The sequence below is a fragment of the Macrotis lagotis genome, chromosome 2 (assembly GCF_037893015.1).
Source record: "Macrotis lagotis isolate mMagLag1 chromosome 2, bilby.v1.9.chrom.fasta, whole genome shotgun sequence".
NCBI classification, from domain to species: Eukaryota; Metazoa; Chordata; class Mammalia; order Peramelemorphia; family Peramelidae; genus Macrotis; species Macrotis lagotis.
In genome coordinates, this window is record NC_133659.1 from 170597624 (window position 1) to 170616126 (window position 18503).

General features: G+C 52.4%; 1 protein-coding gene and 1 long non-coding RNA gene across 5 annotated transcripts in view; one reads left to right on the plus strand and one right to left on the minus strand.

The window, feature by feature from the left end:
* The window catches only part of LOC141513583 (uncharacterized), a 74945-nt gene extending 72304 nt beyond the window's left edge, over window positions 1-2641 (minus strand). For all 4 annotated transcript variants that reach the window (XR_012475827.1, XR_012475830.1, XR_012475829.1 and 1 more), the window contains exon 1: window positions 2090-2641. This is a non-coding gene — a long non-coding RNA (uncharacterized LOC141513583). The remainder of the gene's footprint in view (window positions 1-2089) is intronic.
* A 382-nt stretch (window positions 2642-3023) lies between these two features.
* On the plus strand, window positions 3024-16254 carry TBX2 (T-box transcription factor 2). The gene is made up of 7 exons (XM_074223554.1): window positions 3024-3884; window positions 5516-5783; window positions 8055-8201; window positions 9303-9379; window positions 9663-9826; window positions 10241-10884; window positions 14595-16254. Exons 1-7 carry the CDS (start codon window positions 3487-3489, stop codon window positions 15042-15044), a joined length of 2148 nt encoding a protein of 715 aa, XP_074079655.1. The 5' UTR covers window positions 3024-3486; the 3' UTR covers window positions 15045-16254.
* The last annotated feature ends 2249 nt before the right edge of the window (window positions 16255-18503 follow it).

Consider the following 18503-nt stretch of genomic DNA (forward strand, 5'->3'; position numbering starts at 1 on the left):
CCAGAGGTAGAGAAAGATGCGAAGAGCCCAAGACTGACTGGAGTGTCTGCTTCTTCGCGTCATTCTCCAGGACTGTTTTTCGATGCTCCCTCGTATCTCCCTATAAACCGTTCCCCCAGAGCACTGGCTGGGTCAAGTGTGCCCTGGAAAGTACCCTGAGAGATATAAGCAGGACTTGGAGTGGGGAGGTTGATGGTCACCGGGAAAAGAGGGAAGCACAGGTGTTGTGATAGGCTGGATCCAGGCCGGGGTGCCGATTTGGGGGAAGAAAAACAATTTTTAAAAAAGCTGGAAATATTTTTGGAGAGGGGGTGCAGGTGGTGGGGAAACTGGCACAACTCTGGACAGAGACATTGCCTGGAGGAAAAACACACAAAACAATCTATTTGTTTAAACAAAAAGTCCCCAAGCGCATACACACAGAATTTGGGATCCAGGAGCTGGCTAGTGGAGAATGCAGGCACTTTGGCTCTGACCAGGAATCCTGGTGTTCTAAAAGATCCCTGCAGGAGAGAGCACATCCAGCCCAGGCTGTAGGCAGTTGTGCCTGCCCTGTCCCTAGTTTCCTGTGTCTTTCACTGAGGGTCAGCCATGGAGGTGGCACACGGTGTGGACTGGGTTTTACAGAAACTAGGGACAGGCCATTATTACACTGGATGACTGCAGGGCGAGCAGGAGGAGCGCCCACGGGAGAGATAACAAAGACATAACCGAAGGCGGAACATGAAATCAAAGAGCCCGGCCTAGGGTCGAATCCAGCCCCCGCGGTTCCAGGCCGCAGGTCAGGGCCACAAAGAGGGAGCCTGGAATACCCGGGGCTAGAGAGCTCCCAGGACTGATTGTTCGGGAACACAATGCCCAGTCTCAGTTCAGGAGAGTTTGTGGGGCTCAGTGAGAATCCCTAGGTACCTTACCAATCCCGTGTGTGTTCTGTGCGTAGTTGGACATATGTAGTGGCCTGAACCTGAGTGTATAGGGCGTTGGAAGAGTCTAATGGACTCGAAACTGACAGAATCATCTGCCTAGGTACTTTGATAATAGGTCCAACGTACACACCTTAGACAGAATTTTAAAATATTTATATCTGTGTTAATACTACATGTTTTGTGTTAGTGTATGTTTGTGAGAAAATGATGCAGAAAATTTGAAAAGCGGAATAAAGACATTGTCTTTCAAATTCTATTACCCAAGGTACGAAGAATGGGGACTCCACTGCACCAGGTGTATTCATCCCCTACTCTACCGCTGTGTACGTTGGGTGTGTGTAAACCAGGTGCCCGACAAGCGGCGGTCAGTTCTGGACTGTTCTGGGTGGACACAGCCTATTGCCCAGGACCTTCAGACAACGACATGGAGACGTCTCTCCTAAGAAGGCACACACGCACTATCTGGACTGTCTTTAACACAGACCTACCTGGGAGTGCCTGGGCTGTGAGCAAAGCAAAAAAAAATGCATACACTCGCACTCATATTCACGTACACACAAAGAGAGATCTTAGTATCCTTTCAAGCTCGAGTCACATTCAAATGCTACGGAAGACAGAGGAATAAACACTGCATGGAATGTCCCCCCACCCCCCCACCCCATATCAGCACGGTGCCCATATTTAGGCGGCGATGATAAAGTCCAGTCTGCACCGGATGCGGCGAATAGATCTTGCCCCGGGTTTAGGAGGAACACGAAGCTAGCAAACTAGAACCCACCATAATCTGTGGCTACCGCGTTTAGCCACAGCCTGCCGGAGGGAGACGCCACGGCCAGAGTAGAGTACGGTTCTTGGCTGGGTCCAGAAAGGTGAAAGAATCTGGGAAGCCCCCGAAGTTTCCTGGGAAATTTCACTCCCAGGTTGAGATTTTAAGGGAATGGGGAGAATAGAGGTCGATTGGGTCATTATTTGTAAGCGCCCTAATTTTGCCACCGACGGCATCCCCAAGCACATCCTCTTGTTTTTCCTCTCTGAAGCTGAGGAACCTCCTATTCCCCCCCCCCCAAGGGACTCCGGGGCTTTCTCCCACCCAATCTCTTGCTCTAACCCCGAGTAATCCCAGGAGCTGAGCTCCGCTTGGCTGGCGCTCTGGCACTACTCACCTGGGTCTTGAGGATTCAGCTCTGCTCGAGGACCTCCGTCTTATGGTCCTGCAACCCTTGGGCGCCCAGCGCTCTCGGTCTTGAAGACGTGCTTGATGATGCTCCGGCTCCCTTGGGTCCCGAGCTTGGGGCAATAGAGGCGGATCTCGGACAGCGGAGCCGCGCGGGCCGGTGCATCGATCTCCGCTGTCCTCGTCGAGTTCCCAACTGTCCCTAGGGCACTGCCTAGCTTGTCACGCCCTCGGAAACCCGAATGGACACCGAAGGGATAGACCTCCGCCCGAGGACCTCGGTGATGGTCCTCTCCCCCAACACACACACACACACACACACACACACACACACACACACAAAGTAAGAGAAGAGGTTAAGGGTGACAAAGTCTGAATGGGATGACAGTTCCCCCACTTCCAGCTAGGGGTGCAGAGAGAAGGGACACCCCTTTCCTCTCCAGGACCCCAAGTTCTCCCTGTTCTGTGTGAATGCTTTGAACTTGAGCCTGGGAGAGGAAAGGTTTCCATTTCGGAAGGCCCCGTGGCCCTCGCAACCCATGTCCCCTGTCCCCTGCCCCTCAGCCCTGGACTCCCCCCCCACCCCACCCCCTCAGTCCCTCCCTCTCCTTGGGCTCCAGCTCCCGGAGTCGGGCTGGGCTGAGCTGCGCCGCCTGCCAAGGCGGCTGTGCAGAGAGGAGCCGGGGGTGGGGGCCAGGGCAGGGGGTGGGGTCTCAGGGCCCCGCCGGCCCGTCATTGGTTAACATTTTATTCTGTTGACATGTTTTCTTACTGCCGAGGCTTCCGACACCTTCTCCCCTGCCCCCCCCTTCCCGGCCAGAGCTTGGCCAGAGCTGTCAAAACCCCGCCCCCGGAGACCCACAATTGGTCCAAAAAGCGTAAAATCAGCAATCAAGGGGGGCCTGGCTCGTTAGCGAAGGGGGATCAGAGAAGGGAAGGACATGTGAGATAGTCACAGTTTTCCAGAGATCACGACAAGATCTAACCACTCGCGCGTGGTCCCCGGCGCCGCGCCGGAGCCGGCCAGCCCCAGCTCGGAGCCCGGAGCCCCCAGTTGGGCTCTCCACCTCCCCCCACCCCCCAGCCCCGAGCCGGGCCCCGACCGCGGGAGCAGGGAGGAGCAGCGGCGGGAGGGTGGGCCCGAGACCGGAGAGGAGCCGGCGGCCGCCGAGGAGGAGGAGGAGGAGGAGGAAGAGGAGGAGGAGGGCGCCGCTTAGCAGGGCGCAGCGGGAAGCCCCCGGCTCGGCGACTCCGCCCGTCCCGGCGCTACCGGGGGTCCCGGGCACAAAGGAGCGGCCGCTGCGCCCACCCCCGTCTCCTGGGGCAGCGCCCGGGGTCGCGCCCCCTCCCCTCCCCCGACGCCCCCCACCCCTTTCGGATGCACCGATGAGAGATACGGCGTTCGCGGGGACCGTCATGGCATACCACCCCTTCCACGCTCCGCGCCCCGCCGACTTCCCCATGTCCGCCTTCCTGGCCGCGGCCCAGCCTTCCTTCTTCCCGGCGCTGGCGCTGCCGCCCGCGGCGCTGGCCAAGCCGCTGCCGGACCCGGGCCTGGCCGGAGCGGCGGCGGCGGCAGCGGCGGCGGCGGCGGCGGCGGCCGAGGCCGGGCTGCACGTCTCGGCGCTGGGCCACCACCCCCAGGCGGCCCACCTCCGCTCTCTCAAGAGCCTGGAGCCCGAGGACGAGGTGGAGGACGACCCCAAGGTGACGCTGGAGGCCAAAGAGCTGTGGGACCAGTTCCACAAGCTGGGCACCGAGATGGTCATAACCAAGTCCGGGAGGTAGGGGCCGGGCCCCGGGCCGGGGGGGGGACCCGCAGCCGGCCCCGCTTGCCCCGCTTCTCTCCTGGGCGGCCGCTCCCCGCGCCTCCCCGGCCCCCGTTCCGGGATGCTGAGGGCACGGGGAAGCCAGCGCCTCGGCCGTCTCCCCAGCGCCCCCCCCTCCAACCCGGCCGGCTGGCTCGGGTTCGAGCCCAGCCCAGCCCCGGCTCCCCTAGCCTCCCGCTCCCGCGCTCCTTGGCCCCTCAGCCCGGGCGGCTTCTGCCTGGCCCTCTCCGGCCTCCGGCCCTCGGCCGTCTCCCGGGAGTCGTCTGGGCATTTTACTCGTTTGCTCTGATGACGAGTTGACAATTCCTCCGCTAGAAATAAGGAGGAAACAAAGCGCCGGGGTTTTGGTGGGGTTTCCCCCCCTCCCTTTAGCGAAGGGGGAATTTTTTTCTCAATCGGAGAAAAACCCAAACGAATAAAATGAAAAAAAAAGTTACCGCCCAGACAAGGAAGGAAACAACCGCTGTAACCCCCAAACCACCAAACACTCCCCTTCTCCAACCCCAAATGCCCGGAGGCCCCTTCCAAGTGGGTTCCCTTTTTTCCCCAGAACGCGGAGAGAACCTAGAACCCACCCTTCCGACAGTAGGCAGGCTAGTGCCCCGAGGGTCGGAGCCCACTGCCGTTGGTGCCTCCCAAAGCCCCCCTCTCTCTTTCCTCCGTCTCCCCTAACTCCGGGACTGTTCGCTGTTGCCGGGAGATCTGGGCTCTTCTCTAGTCGCACTTCTTTCACTTGGGCCAAGTGAGAGAAGGGGATGGAGACCCTCGATCGGGTTATCCTCCTGGAGGTAGAGGTGGGAGTGGGAGGGGGCGGCCTAGTCCTCACCCTCTGAGAGTGGGGTTGAGAGCGGGAGTACTCAGGGCCAAAGGGCCGCTGGCCAAAGGCTCCTCCGGGGCCTGGCCGACCAGGAGCCCTCTGAACTCGTTCCGGAGCCTCCTGGCCAGCTCCAAACAGCTACTCGGGAAGCAGTCTTCCTCTTCCCTTCCCACTTCCCTTTCCGAGTCCGGCAGCCATCCGTCCTGGGCTCCCCAACTTCTCTCAGATTTGCGCCTCAGACTTGCAGACTTTTAGGCAGACCCAGGGCGCTCTTCCCGGGCTCTGGGCTTCTGGAATCCCGACAATTACCCAACGAGTTCAGACCTAAAAAGAAAGTCCCAAACCTGGTTTCTTTGAGGAGTAAAGGGGTTGAGGTCCCATTCCTACCCACCTCCTCCCCAATTGTTCGGGTCGTCGTCTCTCTTTTGCCAATATAAACTCCCCAAACGGGACTCTTCTGGATTTTACCTGGATCATTTGGGCCAAAACGGGTATCGTTCTGGAATTAATTGCCCGGATAATTGAGGGAGAAGCGCCCAAGAAGGGAGGATAATCACTACATTCCTGGGAGCTTCGTAGACCTAGTGTAAGATAACGGGCTTGGCCTTGATTGTCTCCCCGGCCTGTGAAGAAGAGGAGAGAGAGGAAGGGTCTTCGATGTTGGGGGGCCAGGGCAGAAAAGGGGGCAGGCCTGGGGGGAATCCCGGGACCTGGCCCAAAGGGACCAAGCCGAAATCCCACTTCCAGTGTCTCCTCCTCCCCCTCCCAGGCGGATGTTCCCCCCGTTCAAGGTGCGGGTCAGCGGATTGGACAAGAAGGCCAAGTACATTCTGCTCATGGACATCGTGGCCGCGGACGACTGCCGCTATAAGTTCCACAATTCACGCTGGATGGTGGCGGGCAAGGCTGACCCGGAGATGCCCAAACGCATGTACATCCACCCGGATAGCCCAGCAACTGGGGAGCAGTGGATGGCCAAGCCAGTGGCTTTCCATAAACTCAAGCTTACCAACAATATCTCGGACAAGCACGGCTTTGTGAGTACCCTCTTCCAGACTGCTGGTCTGGGGCTCTGTGGTGTGTGTGTGTGTGTGTGTGTGTGTGTGTGTGTCTGTGTGTGTGTGTGTGTCTGTGTGTGTGTCTGTGTGTTTGCGTGTGTGTGTCTGTGTCTGTGTGTCTGTCTATGTGTATGCGTGTTGGAGGTTAAGGGGGAAAGAATGGCACAGGAAAGGAAAAGCCAGGGTACACAGGCTTCAGGCTCCCAGCCCCCTCCCAAACCCATACTAGATCTGTACGATTCTGTGGCCAAGAATCTGGAGCTTTACAATTGTACTTAAGACAACTGCTAGATTACAGGAAATCTGGTAGATCCAGCTTGGGAGAGTATGTTGGCCTACTCCCAGGTGCAAAGTGATCCCTTTCTTTTTATCCTGTGTTTTGCCTGCAGATGTCCAGAGTGGGCTAGATCCTAACAGGGCCTGAAGCAGTCCCTCCACTCCAGATTATCTCAGTCTTCATTAGGACCTGGGTTTCCCCAAGCCCCATTGCCCCCAGGAGGCAGGCTATTGCTAGAAGGGACCTGGGGACTGCGTAGCTCTCCAAACAGGACCATGAGGGACTGGGGGTTTGGGCGGTGATCTCAAGGTCCATTCCAGAGTCTTAACTCTGGTTGGTGGAATTCCTGAGGTCAGTCAGAGTGGAAAAGAAGGGCTAGGAAACAGAGGAGGATGGAAATGGAGGGTTCAGTTGCTGTAGCCAACATGGTGAGTCCTTCCCCCTTCTGATTAAGAGGATGATCCTTTCCATAGCCTCAAACTCCCCACTGGACTCCCTTAGATTCCCCAGGCTATCTCCAATGGGTGATGAGGAAGGCCTCTATCTCCAAGCTGGAGATGTCCTCAAGGCCAGGATCAGACTAAACATGGTACAAATGTATTCTGTTGAGTGATTCCCTGTTTCTCTACCTCCTTACCCCTTTCCCCCCTCTCATCTAACCCAATACCTAGGGCTGGGAATCAGTATCAAAAAGGGGTAAGAGCTAAGGAGGAAGTATGAAATTGGGGGCTTTAATATCTTCTCCCTTTTCCCTCATAAAGTTAAGTACATTTAGGACCCAAATCACTTCTATAAACCTTTTTTTTTGGAAGAAATAAAAGCAACACTTTGAGGTGCTATAACTTATATTCCTATTTTCTGGCCCTAAACTTATCGTTTGCTCAATCTGACCATTTTCCCCAATTCTGGCCCCTATATTCTTATTCCCACTGCTCTCTATCCCCACTGCTCCTAATCCCTCTTGTGAAGACCTCGTTTTGGAGGAATTTATTGGCCAAATCGGATGCCCCCACCTTCTCCTGGGTGACTTTAGGGAAGGTCTATGAACTTCCTCCCGAAGTTTGAATTCTGCCCTAAATTGAGAGCTATATCTCTAGGTGCACCCTAGCTAATCAAGGAGAAAGGAGGGAGGAAAGGGTTTTGTTTCATTTGGAGTTTTTATTCATTAAATCCTCCTCTTCCCATTTATTTCAAATCAAATGCCCGCATCTTCAGAAAAAGAAGGGAAATTCACTCATACCTGACCAGATGGTTGCAAAAGAGTGACCTTCCATCCTGTCCTGTCCTGTCCTGCAGGGTCGAAAGGGGAATCAAATCTTTAGGATAATTTGTTTTCAAAAGCGTCGGAATAGAAAGGAGTTTTTGGTATTCCGGTGGAGATGACCTTACAGAGCCTGGGCTTGACTGATCGCTGTGTTCTTCATTTTTCTGCCCTTTCTAAATGAACAAAGCTCTCCCTCCTCTTCTCTGCCTCCTGGTTTTCCTGACTTTCTTCAACTCTCAATTGAATTTCTAACGTTTTCTAGAAGCCTTTCCCAATTCCCCTTAATTTTAGGGCTTCCCATCGAGCTTACTCCCTATTTGTCCCCTATATATGCTTATAGTCAGTTTTTAACCTGTTGTTTACACCATTAGTTGTGAGAGTTCCTTGAGAACAAGGACTGTTTTTTAAACCTTTCTTTATATCCTCCCAGGGCACAGGCACAGGGTAGGCGCGTAATAAATACTAATATAATGACTGATTAATAATAATTATTAATAGTAATAGTAATAAACAAGAACAGAGTTCCCAGTTTAGAGAGGAGAGCAGTGAAAAAAGGATCGAATTAACTGTAGCCTTGAGTGGAGAAAGGGAAGATTCGACTGGATCCTGGAGAGAACCTGTAGTTGGCGGGAAAGCTGCCTAGCTGAGTAGACAGGCAGGTCAGGGGCGCGCTACTAACTTGCCTTTCTCTGCCCCCCTCCACCCACAGACCATCCTGAACTCCATGCACAAGTATCAGCCCCGCTTTCATATAGTGAGAGCCAACGACATTCTGAAGCTTCCCTACAGTACCTTCCGCACTTACGTGTTCCCGGAGACTGATTTCATTGCAGTCACAGCCTACCAGAACGACAAGGTGGGACCTTCGGGAGGGAGGGAGGGAGGGAGGCCAGGAGGGCTGATGTTTTCTTTCTTTTGCCTTCCCAATGCCGGAACGGGTGCCCCCCTTGTCTTCCTCTGTGGGAAACAGGGAGAAGCAGTCGGGCCCTCCCAGGTGCTGCTGTTTGTTTAGTTATTAACAAAGGATTTAGGGCTCTTTTTGACATCGCTCCCACCTATTTTTGCTCCAGGGCCGAGTTTAAACTTACTTGCTAGGAGCAGATGAGGGTGGGGTGGATCCCCTCCCCTAGAAAAGCTGCCCGGGGGGGGGGCTTTCTGACTCCCAGTTCCTAAATCCATTAAAATTTCGGGGAAACCCTTGATGTTTTGCGGTGGCAGGTGATGTAAGTCGATAAAAGCAATTTTTCACCGGGAAGAGGGTGTGTTGGGATATCTGAACCCTTCGGTCCTAGGTAAAGCAATAGAACTAGGAGACTCAGACTGCTTTTATTAAGTTTTTAAGAACCCTCTTTCTATTAAGCGGTATTCTGTGGGACGCCCATTCACCCCAATAAAAGTAGGGAGAGCCAGCTGCCTATTGCAAAAGCAAGAACACAAGAATGTGTTTTTTTTAGCGGAGAGGATTTGCTTCCAGAACAAAGTTTATGGTTGAGTTAAATTATTAAGGAAGGCCCAGAACCTTCCCCTCTCACTGCAAGCTTTGACTTCTTCCTTCGAATCCCATGATAGCTCCCCGTCCACCCTCTGGAGAAGCAGTGGAAGATTTCCTGTTGTCCTTTTCACAACCACCCACCGCCATTACCTGTGAGGGGAAGGGTGTCTCGGTCTGGAAGGTTAAAACCTCAGATCCTATCCTCTCCCTAAGGTCCTTATAATTAGTTAGCTGTTCCACCTTGTTCTGTATCCAAAATCAGCAGCAGGAGGAGACAGGAACACCAGACTCTGGGGGACAAGAACTTTGAGGGAGCTAGAAGAGGGTCCCTAAAATGACAAGATTGGGGCAAGAGAGGGGAAAACCAATGAGGCTACAGTTGCATAAGGAAGGGTAGGATAATAACTCTTGCGTGTCCCCATCCTACGGTGACCATTCCACTTGTCCGACTTCTTTCCAACCTAGATCACTCAGCTGAAAATAGACAACAATCCCTTTGCGAAAGGTTTCCGAGATACAGGAAATGGCCGACGGGAGAAAAGGTGAGAAAATGGGGAGAGAGTGTGAAATAATTTGGGGAAACACCTTTTTTTCCCTTCAATCTTCTTGGCTGCTTCGAGGGGGTAGCTCCCAGGTCGTTCACCTGTTCCCAAACCCATCCTAGGGAGTATGGAAACTTTTCAGGGACTAGAGCCTTGCATTCTAGGGTCTCTTCCTGCCCATGGTCTCAGGACAAGCATTGTTGCCAGGAACCCAAGAGAGGATTCCCCTGTCCTTCCACTCGTTTCTTCCTCTAATGTCCCCTACTCTCCCTTCTCTTCCCAGGAAGCAATTGACCCTCCCGTCCCTTCGCATGTACGAAGAACAATGTAAGCCAGAGAGAGACGGGGCAGAGTCAGATGCCTCCTCCTGCGATCCACCTCCAGCCAGAGAGCCGCCTGCCTCCCCAGGCACTGACCCCAGTCCCTTGCGTCTGCATCGCACTCGAGGTGAGGGATGGATGGGAAGAGACGAAAAGGGGGAACCAAGGAGGAGGCCCGAGATGGGCGAAAGGAGCTGGGATATGATTGTTTATCATGCTTGCATCCTGTTGCTCTTGATCGTTGCACTTTTAGAATATTAATTAAAAAACAACAGAGGGGTGTGGGAGGTGGGAAGGACCGCCGAGAAAAGGCAAAGTCACTCTTACTCGTTTGCTGGATGTCTGGTGTGTGGAGAATTAGGGAACCCTGAGACCTGGGAAGAGTCACCCCCCCACACACACATCCCCGGTTTCCCTTCCCAACCCGACGGGGCGCACTCCACTCAGCCCAGTCTCCAGAAGGGGCCACCTCCACATCTCCGCTCTGGGCTTCAGCACTCTCAGGTCTCTCCCTTTAAGCGCCCTCGCTTCCTCTCCGCAGCCGACGAGAAGCTGTGCGCTGCGGACAGCGACCCGGAGCCGGAGAGACTCGGGGATGAGCGATCCGGGGGCACAATGGGGCGCAGCCCGGGCCTGGAGCCGGCCAGCCCCCCGCGCCTGCTCGAGTCCGAGCGCGTCCGAGAAAGGCGCAGCCCCGAGCGGGGCAAAGAGCCAGGGGAAGGCGGCGGCTGCCCGGACGGCCCTTTCAGCCTGAGGGGCTTGGAGAAGGACAAGGCGGAGGCCAGGAGGAAGGACGAGGCCCGGAGGGAGGGCAGCGAGGCCAAGGAGGCAGGGTTGGCGCCCCTCGTGGTGCAGACGGACAGCGCCTCGTCTCTCAGCGCGGGCCACCTGCAGGGCCTGGCGCTGTCCGGCCACCTGCACAGCCAGCAGTTCTTCGGGCCCTTGGGCGCCGGGCAGCCGCTCTTTCTGCACCCAGGACAGTTCGCCATGGGCCCCGGGGCCTTCTCGGCCATGGGCATGGGCCACCTGCTGGCCTCGGTGACCGGCGGAGGTAGCGGCGGCGGCGGGGCCGGGGCGGCCACAGCTGGGCTGGACGGCGGAGCTGGTCTGGGCTCGGCGGCCGGATCGGCGGGAACTGCGGCCCCCTTTCCTTTCCACCTCTCACAGCACATGCTGGCATCTCAGGTAAGCTAGAGGCCAGCCGGGGGCCGGAGCTGGGCGGAGGTGGGGTGGGGAAGGTGGGGGCGGGGGGCGGGGGCTGAGAAAGAGGGAACAAGCAGTGAACCTTAGCCTTTGCAAAGAGCCTTAAGGGTCAGCCAGCCAACCTCCTCTCCATGTGGGAGGCTGGAACTTCAAGGCCTTGCGACTGGCAGGGTAGAGGGTATCCTAGGGGCAGAGACCAGAGCCTCTTCAGCCTCCAGTGTAAACAGATCAGGCCTGCCCGCCCTGGCCCAGTAACTCGTTTCCCAGTCCCTAGATTGGATGGCCTGTCTAGTTAACCGTGAACCCGAGGGACGCTAGGAACATTACCTAAAACCAAACACAGGAGTATGGGTCTGGATTGCGATCGGCTCCAGAGTGCCTGGGATTAACACTTAGCTGTTTGCCTCAGGGTAGAAGCAGGCCACCCTGCTTCCACACAGTGGGGCATAGACCAGGTTTCTGTTCTACAGTAGGCAAAGCGTATTTTTTTCTGATAAAAGAGACCAAAAGATGTTCCTTCTCCATGCCCATTCTAGGCTGCATATTTTCTCAGCTGTTGCTATCAGCTCCAGTCTCAATATAGAAAGAAAAGGGAGAAAGGGAAATCTCTCTTCTTCATTTCTGACCCCTCCCCCCAGTCTTAGGGTTAAGGCAAGTTTACTTTGGGTTTGTGTAATTTTTTGTATCATGGTATCTGGGATTTCATTGAACCCTCTCATTTAGAGCTATCATTACATATCAGCAACTTCTCAGCAATTTATAGTTTTTGCCTAAGCCACTGAGAGATTAAAAGACTTGTCCAGGGTCTAACATCTAGTACCTGTCAGAGGCATAATTTAAACCCAGGAATTTCGACTTGAGACTAGTTATCTGTTTAATATGTTGTGTTGCCCCCTCAATGTTTTGAATGTAAATTATGGTCCCCTCAAGCTATAATTTCTGAAAGCCTCTCCATTTTTACCTTATATTAATGAAAAGTTATCACAGATCTAAAGGGGTGGGGAACTGCAATGCTCATTTCTAGTTGGGTGGTGTTAGCCAGTTTGGAAGCATTTCCAAATCCCCTTCATTCATTACTGCCACCTTCTGGGATAGCAGAGGCTAGGGCTGATTTGGTTCAGCATTTTATCTGTTCCTCATTTTCATCTCTTGGAAAGTTCAGATTTAAGGAAAACACCTCTAAATTAATTTATTCTGGATAAGTTTTTTTTCAAGTGTAAAGAAATAAAGCTCGATATGTTAGTGTGGCATAGGACCCAACTTAGTGCTTACAGATCTTCAAGGGGGAAAGAGCCATAGAAAATCCAGAAGGATGTTTCAGGGACATTAGGTTGGAGTGGTGGGGGTGGGGATGGGAATCCTTTTTCAAGAGTCTGCTACAGGTCTTGGACTTTATGATTGTTGTTAATATGTACCTTGAGTTACTTGGCTAAGTGGATAGGGAGCTGGCATCAAGCATGAAGATCTAGGTTCGGGTCCCGCTTCTGACACATACAGACTGCATGACCTTGAGCAATAACTTCTCCGTATCTCCAGGAAACTCATTAAGACTTTTAAATTGCCAAAAAGGTGTTCACCTTCCTTGACAAATAGAATTTCTTCAAAGAGAGTTAGTTCTCTATTTCAGTGAAATCATAGGTCCAATAAAAAATTAATTTATAAATCATTAATAAAACATTTGGGAAACAAAACTATGGTATTAGTTGAGGAAGAATTATTATTCCCATTTGACAGATGAGGAAGTTGAGGCTCAGAGATTTTTGCAATCATACAGTTTGTGAATGTGTTAGTTGGATTTAAACAACCAGATAGATCTTTTCATTCCAAGCTGGTTCTTTTCTCGATGATTTAACCCCCAAACCTTCCACCAGTCTGCACAGTTGGTGGTGATCTCAGGATATTTACTAAGATTAACTTGCCTTACTTTTGTAGACACCTGATGGGAGTGGGGTGATAACTGAGTTAATGGGTCTTGCTTCAAGGCAAATTAGATACTCAATAAAACCCTGCTTTTCTGTTTTGTTTTGTTTCCATGATCTTGAATCATCATTTTCATTCCAATTCATGCCCCTGGCTTTTAGGAATAGCTAACTTTGCATACCCTTGAGGAACCTTTTGGTTTCTCTTCTTTCTCTTCTCTTTTTCATCCCTTGATACCAGCTTTGCAAAGAAACACTAGGAATTTGAGTTTTTCTTTTAAATCTCTCCCCTCTTGCCATCTCAGGAGGTGGTTCACCTACCAATTGAAGGGAGAGAAAGATAATCCGAAAGTCCTAGCTATTTGGATTGAGAACACACAATTCAGTGTCATTTAAGACTTTATCTTGCAACTGTTTGAAGCCTTTTAGCCCTTTAGTAGTATACACTGAGTTGGAAGTTGATAATTCATTGTCAGATAATAGGGAGCTAATTAATATTCCATTTACCTTCTGCATCATTTACCTAGTACAATTCTCATTAAGTTTATGCAAATAGATGAGCAATTATTAGATTTTGTAAACCCCACTCTTCCCACTCGTCCTGAATGCATTGATTCTTTCTCCCTACTAGGATGGGGGGGGCAGAGAGGGAGTGAAAGTAGGAAATGGAGGAAGAGAAAATAAACATATATCTGGCAGATAGGTCTGAATATATAGTATGATATAGTATGATCCATTAGGAAGATCCCAGGATTTGGAGTCAGAGGAACTAGGTCCTTATCCAGCTTCTGTCACTTACTATTTCTTTGACTCTGGGCAAATACTTTAATCTCTCTGGTTCTCAGTCTCCTCTTCTGTAAAATGAGGGGTTGGATTAGATCAGGGTTTCTTTAATCTCTCTCTCTCTCTCTCTCTCTCTCTCTCTCTCTCTGATAGACCCCTCTTGAAATCTGGAGAAGTCTTTGGGTCCTTTCTCACAATCATTTTTTTAAAATGTATCAATGAAAATTCATTGGGAAACGAAGGGAACCGATTACTTTGCAATAATAAACAGGCAGACCGATCATATAAGATCCAGTAATATCGAAGTAATGACGAACATAAATGATATTTTGAGAGAGGTGTAACAATTGTAATGTGATATGAAATTATCTGTGATTTTTATTGAGGACAATTACACAGTTGCTGCTAATACTACTGTGGTTTGCTGCCTACGTTCAGAGTAAATGGAAATCCAAAATTTCTGTTAGGGGTTCCTGAAATACTTATTTTTTTTCCCCTCATCCAAAGTCACGAACTTCCATTCGTTAAGAACACTTGGACTGTATGATCTCTAAGATTTCCTACAGCTCTAATGTGCTAGTATTCGGAATCTTACATTCTCTCCTCCCTCCAACCCTTCCCACAAGATCTCTTACCTACAATTCCTTTCTCCTCCTTCTATCATGACCTATCAAAAGTCTATCCGTCTTCCAAGGCACAGATTAAATTCCATCTCCTCCTAAAGATTTACTTAATCACCTCAGCTAAAAGTGGTATCCTCCCTCTCTCTGCAATCCTATTGGTCTCCCAGTTACATACACTCACGTGGCACAGACCGAAGGCTACTAGGTACATGTGGCTTCTACTCATCTAGCCTGTAAATTCCCGAAAGGCACAGTCTCTCTCTTTCCCTTATTGACTTCCATATGTCACCTTGCTCATAGGATGATGCTTTCATGTCGGGTGAATGATGCCGAATGCATAATTGACCTATTTCTTTGTTGATTCCAGGGGATCCCGATGCCCACATTTGGTGGGCTCTTTCCATATCCCTACACTTACATGGCAGCCGCCGCCGCCGCTGCCTCAGCCTTGCCAGCCACCAGTGCTGCTGCCGCCGCCGCCGCCGCCGCGGGCTCCCTATCCCGAAGCCCTTTCCTGGGCAGTGCCCGGCCTCGCCTTCGTTTCAGCCCTTACCAGATCCCTGTGACCATCCCTCCCAGCACCAACCTCCTCACCACAAGTCTGGCTCCGGATGGCTCTAAGGGGGCTGGCAGCAGCCGGGAGCCTAGTCCTCTGCCCGAGCTGGCGTTACCTAAGGTGGGAGGCTCACACCGGGGAACCCTGTCTCCTAAAGGCGCAGCCAAAGAGGCCGCCAGCGAACTACAGAATATCCAGAGACTGGTGAGCGGGTTGGAAAGTCAGAGGGACCTGTCCCCGGGAAGGGAGTCGCCGAAGTGAAAGATCAGTGTGGGCTAGGCCAGCCCCCCTACCCAACCCAACCCCATCAGCCTCCCATGCCCCCGCCCTATTCCCACCCCTCTACTGACCCCTGTGGCTCCAGGATTTTGTACAGCACGGTATGGGTATTTATTTAAATAAAGGAGCGATGGGGCAGCACCAGTCAGAGATGGAAAGACCAGCCAGTCTAGTCTGGACCGTGGGCACTAGAAAGGCGAGCTGGAGCATTACAGCTAAATCCCAACCTGCAGTGAACATGGATGGAGTAGACTTGAAGCCTGACCGGGTTCAGTCCAATAGTGCTCCTGGGTCAACATGGAGTCCATCTAGAGTCTATATGGAGTCTCATCCTTCTCACATCAGCCTTCGGGTGCTGGTTTGGGATTGAATAACAGGGAATGCCCCTTCTGGGGCGTGTTGGGAAGGGGGACAGGAAGGAAAGCCCTATGTCCCTGGGCTCCTGGAAGACCAGAGGAGGTCATGGGAGGGTTCCCCAACATCCAAAGTTCCAGGCCAGGGAGGAATAAGAGAATACGGAGAATAGGAAGGTAAGGGATGGAGCTGGGGATGAAGGGTGAAGGCAGAGACTTCCGGTAGGAAGGAGGATGGAGCTGAGGTGGGGACACAGCCAGCTGCCCCTGTCTTCTCCCATCAACCTACTCCCAGCTAAGGGCAGGATATTCCACCCTTAGGAGTCCGGGGAGGAAGCTACCACCTCCACCCCTGACTCCCTGGGGGGAGGGGGGATATTTATGAAATAAATGATAATTTGTGTAAATAAGCTTTAAGGTTCCCAGAATATGCAAATTGGTATTAATTTATTCAAAAGTGTACATTACCGTGTACATAATATTTAGAGTTTAACTCGTGGCATTTAATTTCGTTGGGGTTTTTTGTTTGTTTTGTTTTCCGAGTTTTCCCCCTTTTACACGAGCATATCTATATTGTAAATGGTGGGGGAAGGGAGAGCTGTTAGCCCTTTGTGGCTGCCCGGGACCCGAGCTCCGGGAGGGTAGCGCCGGTGGGAGCCGCCCCTGCCCCCCCGGCGGCTGGCCCGGTGGCCCCGGAGCGCTGCCCTTGAACCCACCCCCTTCCCGGGTCGGGGCCACCTCAGGTGTTTTTTTTTCCCACTCCGAAACGAGAACGAAACAAACCAGAAAAAAGGAAAGAAAAGATTATTATTAATAATAATAATAAATAAAGAAATGAAGTGAGCTCTGAGCCGGGCCAGTGCGCTCTGTGGGCCGGGGTGATGGGAGGGGGACCCGACGGGACCCGACCGCGTGGAGTCAGCCAGCGAGTCTGGGGAGAGGGAGGGGACTAGATTCTTCAGCTCGAGTCGGAATGGGCTGGGGGGGGGGGGGCTGGGGAATGGGGGCGGCGGGGGTGCCCATCCGGCACTCGGGCCTCCCTAGTCCCCGGCAGCTGTTCCCCGGGCCGCTTTCCATTTATCATGTCGCCAATTAGCCAGGGCTTGGGGGAGGGGGCCAGGCGGGCTCGTTAGAGGGATAATGAGGGAACGGGACCCTGGAGACGTCGCCCTCCCTCCCCCGCCGGGTCCCTCCTCGAGCGGCGCCGGCTCCGGCTCAGCCCGCGGTCTGGGGACTGAGAGCAGGAGCCTCACCCCACCCCCAGCCCAGCCCCCCGAAGCCGGGGCAAGCAGCCATCCCTCCCCCTTCTCCTTTCTTCCCTGCACCGAGTCCATCCGCCGGGTCGGGCCCGGGGCTCCCTCTGCCGGTCAGCGCAGGCCGATGCCCACTGCAGGACTTGCTCAGGTTGCTAAGGCTCGAACGCCCCCGAGCGAAGTTATTCAGCACAGCTGGATTCAGCCCAGAGTGAGCCCAGCCAGCTGTGCAGGGGCTGTGGCCAAAAGTTCAGCCGGCCCCTCCACGCTCCCACACCTTTTCCTTCAAAGCCAGGTCTTTGGGGTTCAGCCAAAAGTTTCAAAGAAAGATCCAACCCCGAGGGACTTTTTTTCCTTTTCTTTCTTTCTTTCTTTTTTTTTTCTTTTTGGCTGGGGAGAGTAGGGTGAAGGGTGGTCCCTGGAGGCTGCTCGTCTGTTTATAAGAGGAGAGCATGGCCTCTACCCCAGCCCCTTCACTTCTATCCCTTCCCACGGTGGGACCCAGGCGGAGATAGGGAAGTCAGAGAAGGGGAAGAAAACAGAAGTAGGTGGAGGAAGGCGGAAGGGGGGAGCAGGGTCTTGCCTTGAGGGTAGGAAAGGATTCTTATTTTCTCCCTTCTTAAAAATCTCAGGGAGGAGATAGCCTCGAAGCTACATATGCCTCGAAAGGACATTTTCCGGAGGTGTCATCTGGAGGTCTTTGTGTTTATCCACTTTTTTAAATTGAGCAGCTCATGACTATTACTCTCTCGTCAGCTCTAGCCTCCTACCCACGCACGCGCGCACATCCCCTCCCCTCCACTTTTGACCATTCACACCCACATACCCCACATCAGGATTTATATGGAAGTAATCTCCTTCTCCTGCCCTCTCCTTTAATCCCCCAAATCCAAATGTGCCCTACTCTTCTCCTCCCACAGGAGATAGGAAGAACTCCGGGTATATTCCAGGACTGAGTCAAAAATTAGTGATAGCATCCTCACCCCATCACCACCATCATCCTTAGCTTTCTTTCTTTTCTCACTTTACTTCCTCCATTTTTGTCTATTCATTCTTTCCCTTCACCCCCACTTCCTCCTGACTCTCCTCTGTCTATATCTGAAGTCAGTCAACAGTGTCCACGATGTTTGCGGAAAGGTAGAATGGGGGAAGCCCCAGGGAGTAATGGTATCCTAAGGGGCAGCGAAGATATCATTACAACTGTTAGTTGGGCTTACAATGTTCAGTTCCTGTCTCCAGGCTTTACCCCTTGCATGGCACTGCAGCTCTTGTCGGAACACATTTTGAGTGTTAACTCTTTGAATACCAGATGATTTGCTTTCACTGCTTTCTCTAGGGTAGGGCCCGAAGAATCTAAGTTCTATTGTTCTTCGAAGGACTTACCCATATCTGGTGCTGGGGGAACCTTAGATATCATCCTTCTTCCTCCACCCCCATTTTACAGATTTGAAAATCAAGGTTCAAAGAAGTTTTGGCTTACCCAGGTTATCTTCGTGGAAATACCAAATTTGAATTCCAGTCCTCCAACCCCAAATCCAGTGTTCTTTTGCAAAGAGATCTATGCCCTGTGACTCTGCCCCCAACTTCCATTCTTTTTCCAGATCAAATACTTTGGGGGTGTGTGCGAGGAAGAGTTAAGCGGCATTCCTAGCTTAGTATAGATGAAGCAGGAAATGGTGGGGGTCTGGGTGTGATTCTGAAACATTGAACCCTAGGGAAAATCAGATTTCTAGGAAGGAGTTGGCTTGGAACTGTTTTGGACAGGCAGAAGACCACATGAGCAGAAGACAACAGTTTAGAGGAAAGAGAATCCATAAAGCAGGTAAGGGCAGGGG

Excerpts from the sequence above, each read along its gene's own strand:
- TBX2 (XM_074223554.1), top strand. The coding sequence starts at position 3,487 with ATGAGAGATACGGCGTTCGCGGGGACCGTCATGGCATACCACCCCTTC. Across the intron at positions 5,784-8,054 it reads TCTCGGACAAGCACGGCTTT|ACCATCCTGAACTCCATGCA; the intron begins GTGAGTACCCTC and ends CTCCACCCACAG. Across the intron at positions 9,380-9,662 it reads AATGGCCGACGGGAGAAAAG|GAAGCAATTGACCCTCCCGT; the intron begins GTGAGAAAATGG and ends TTCTCTTCCCAG.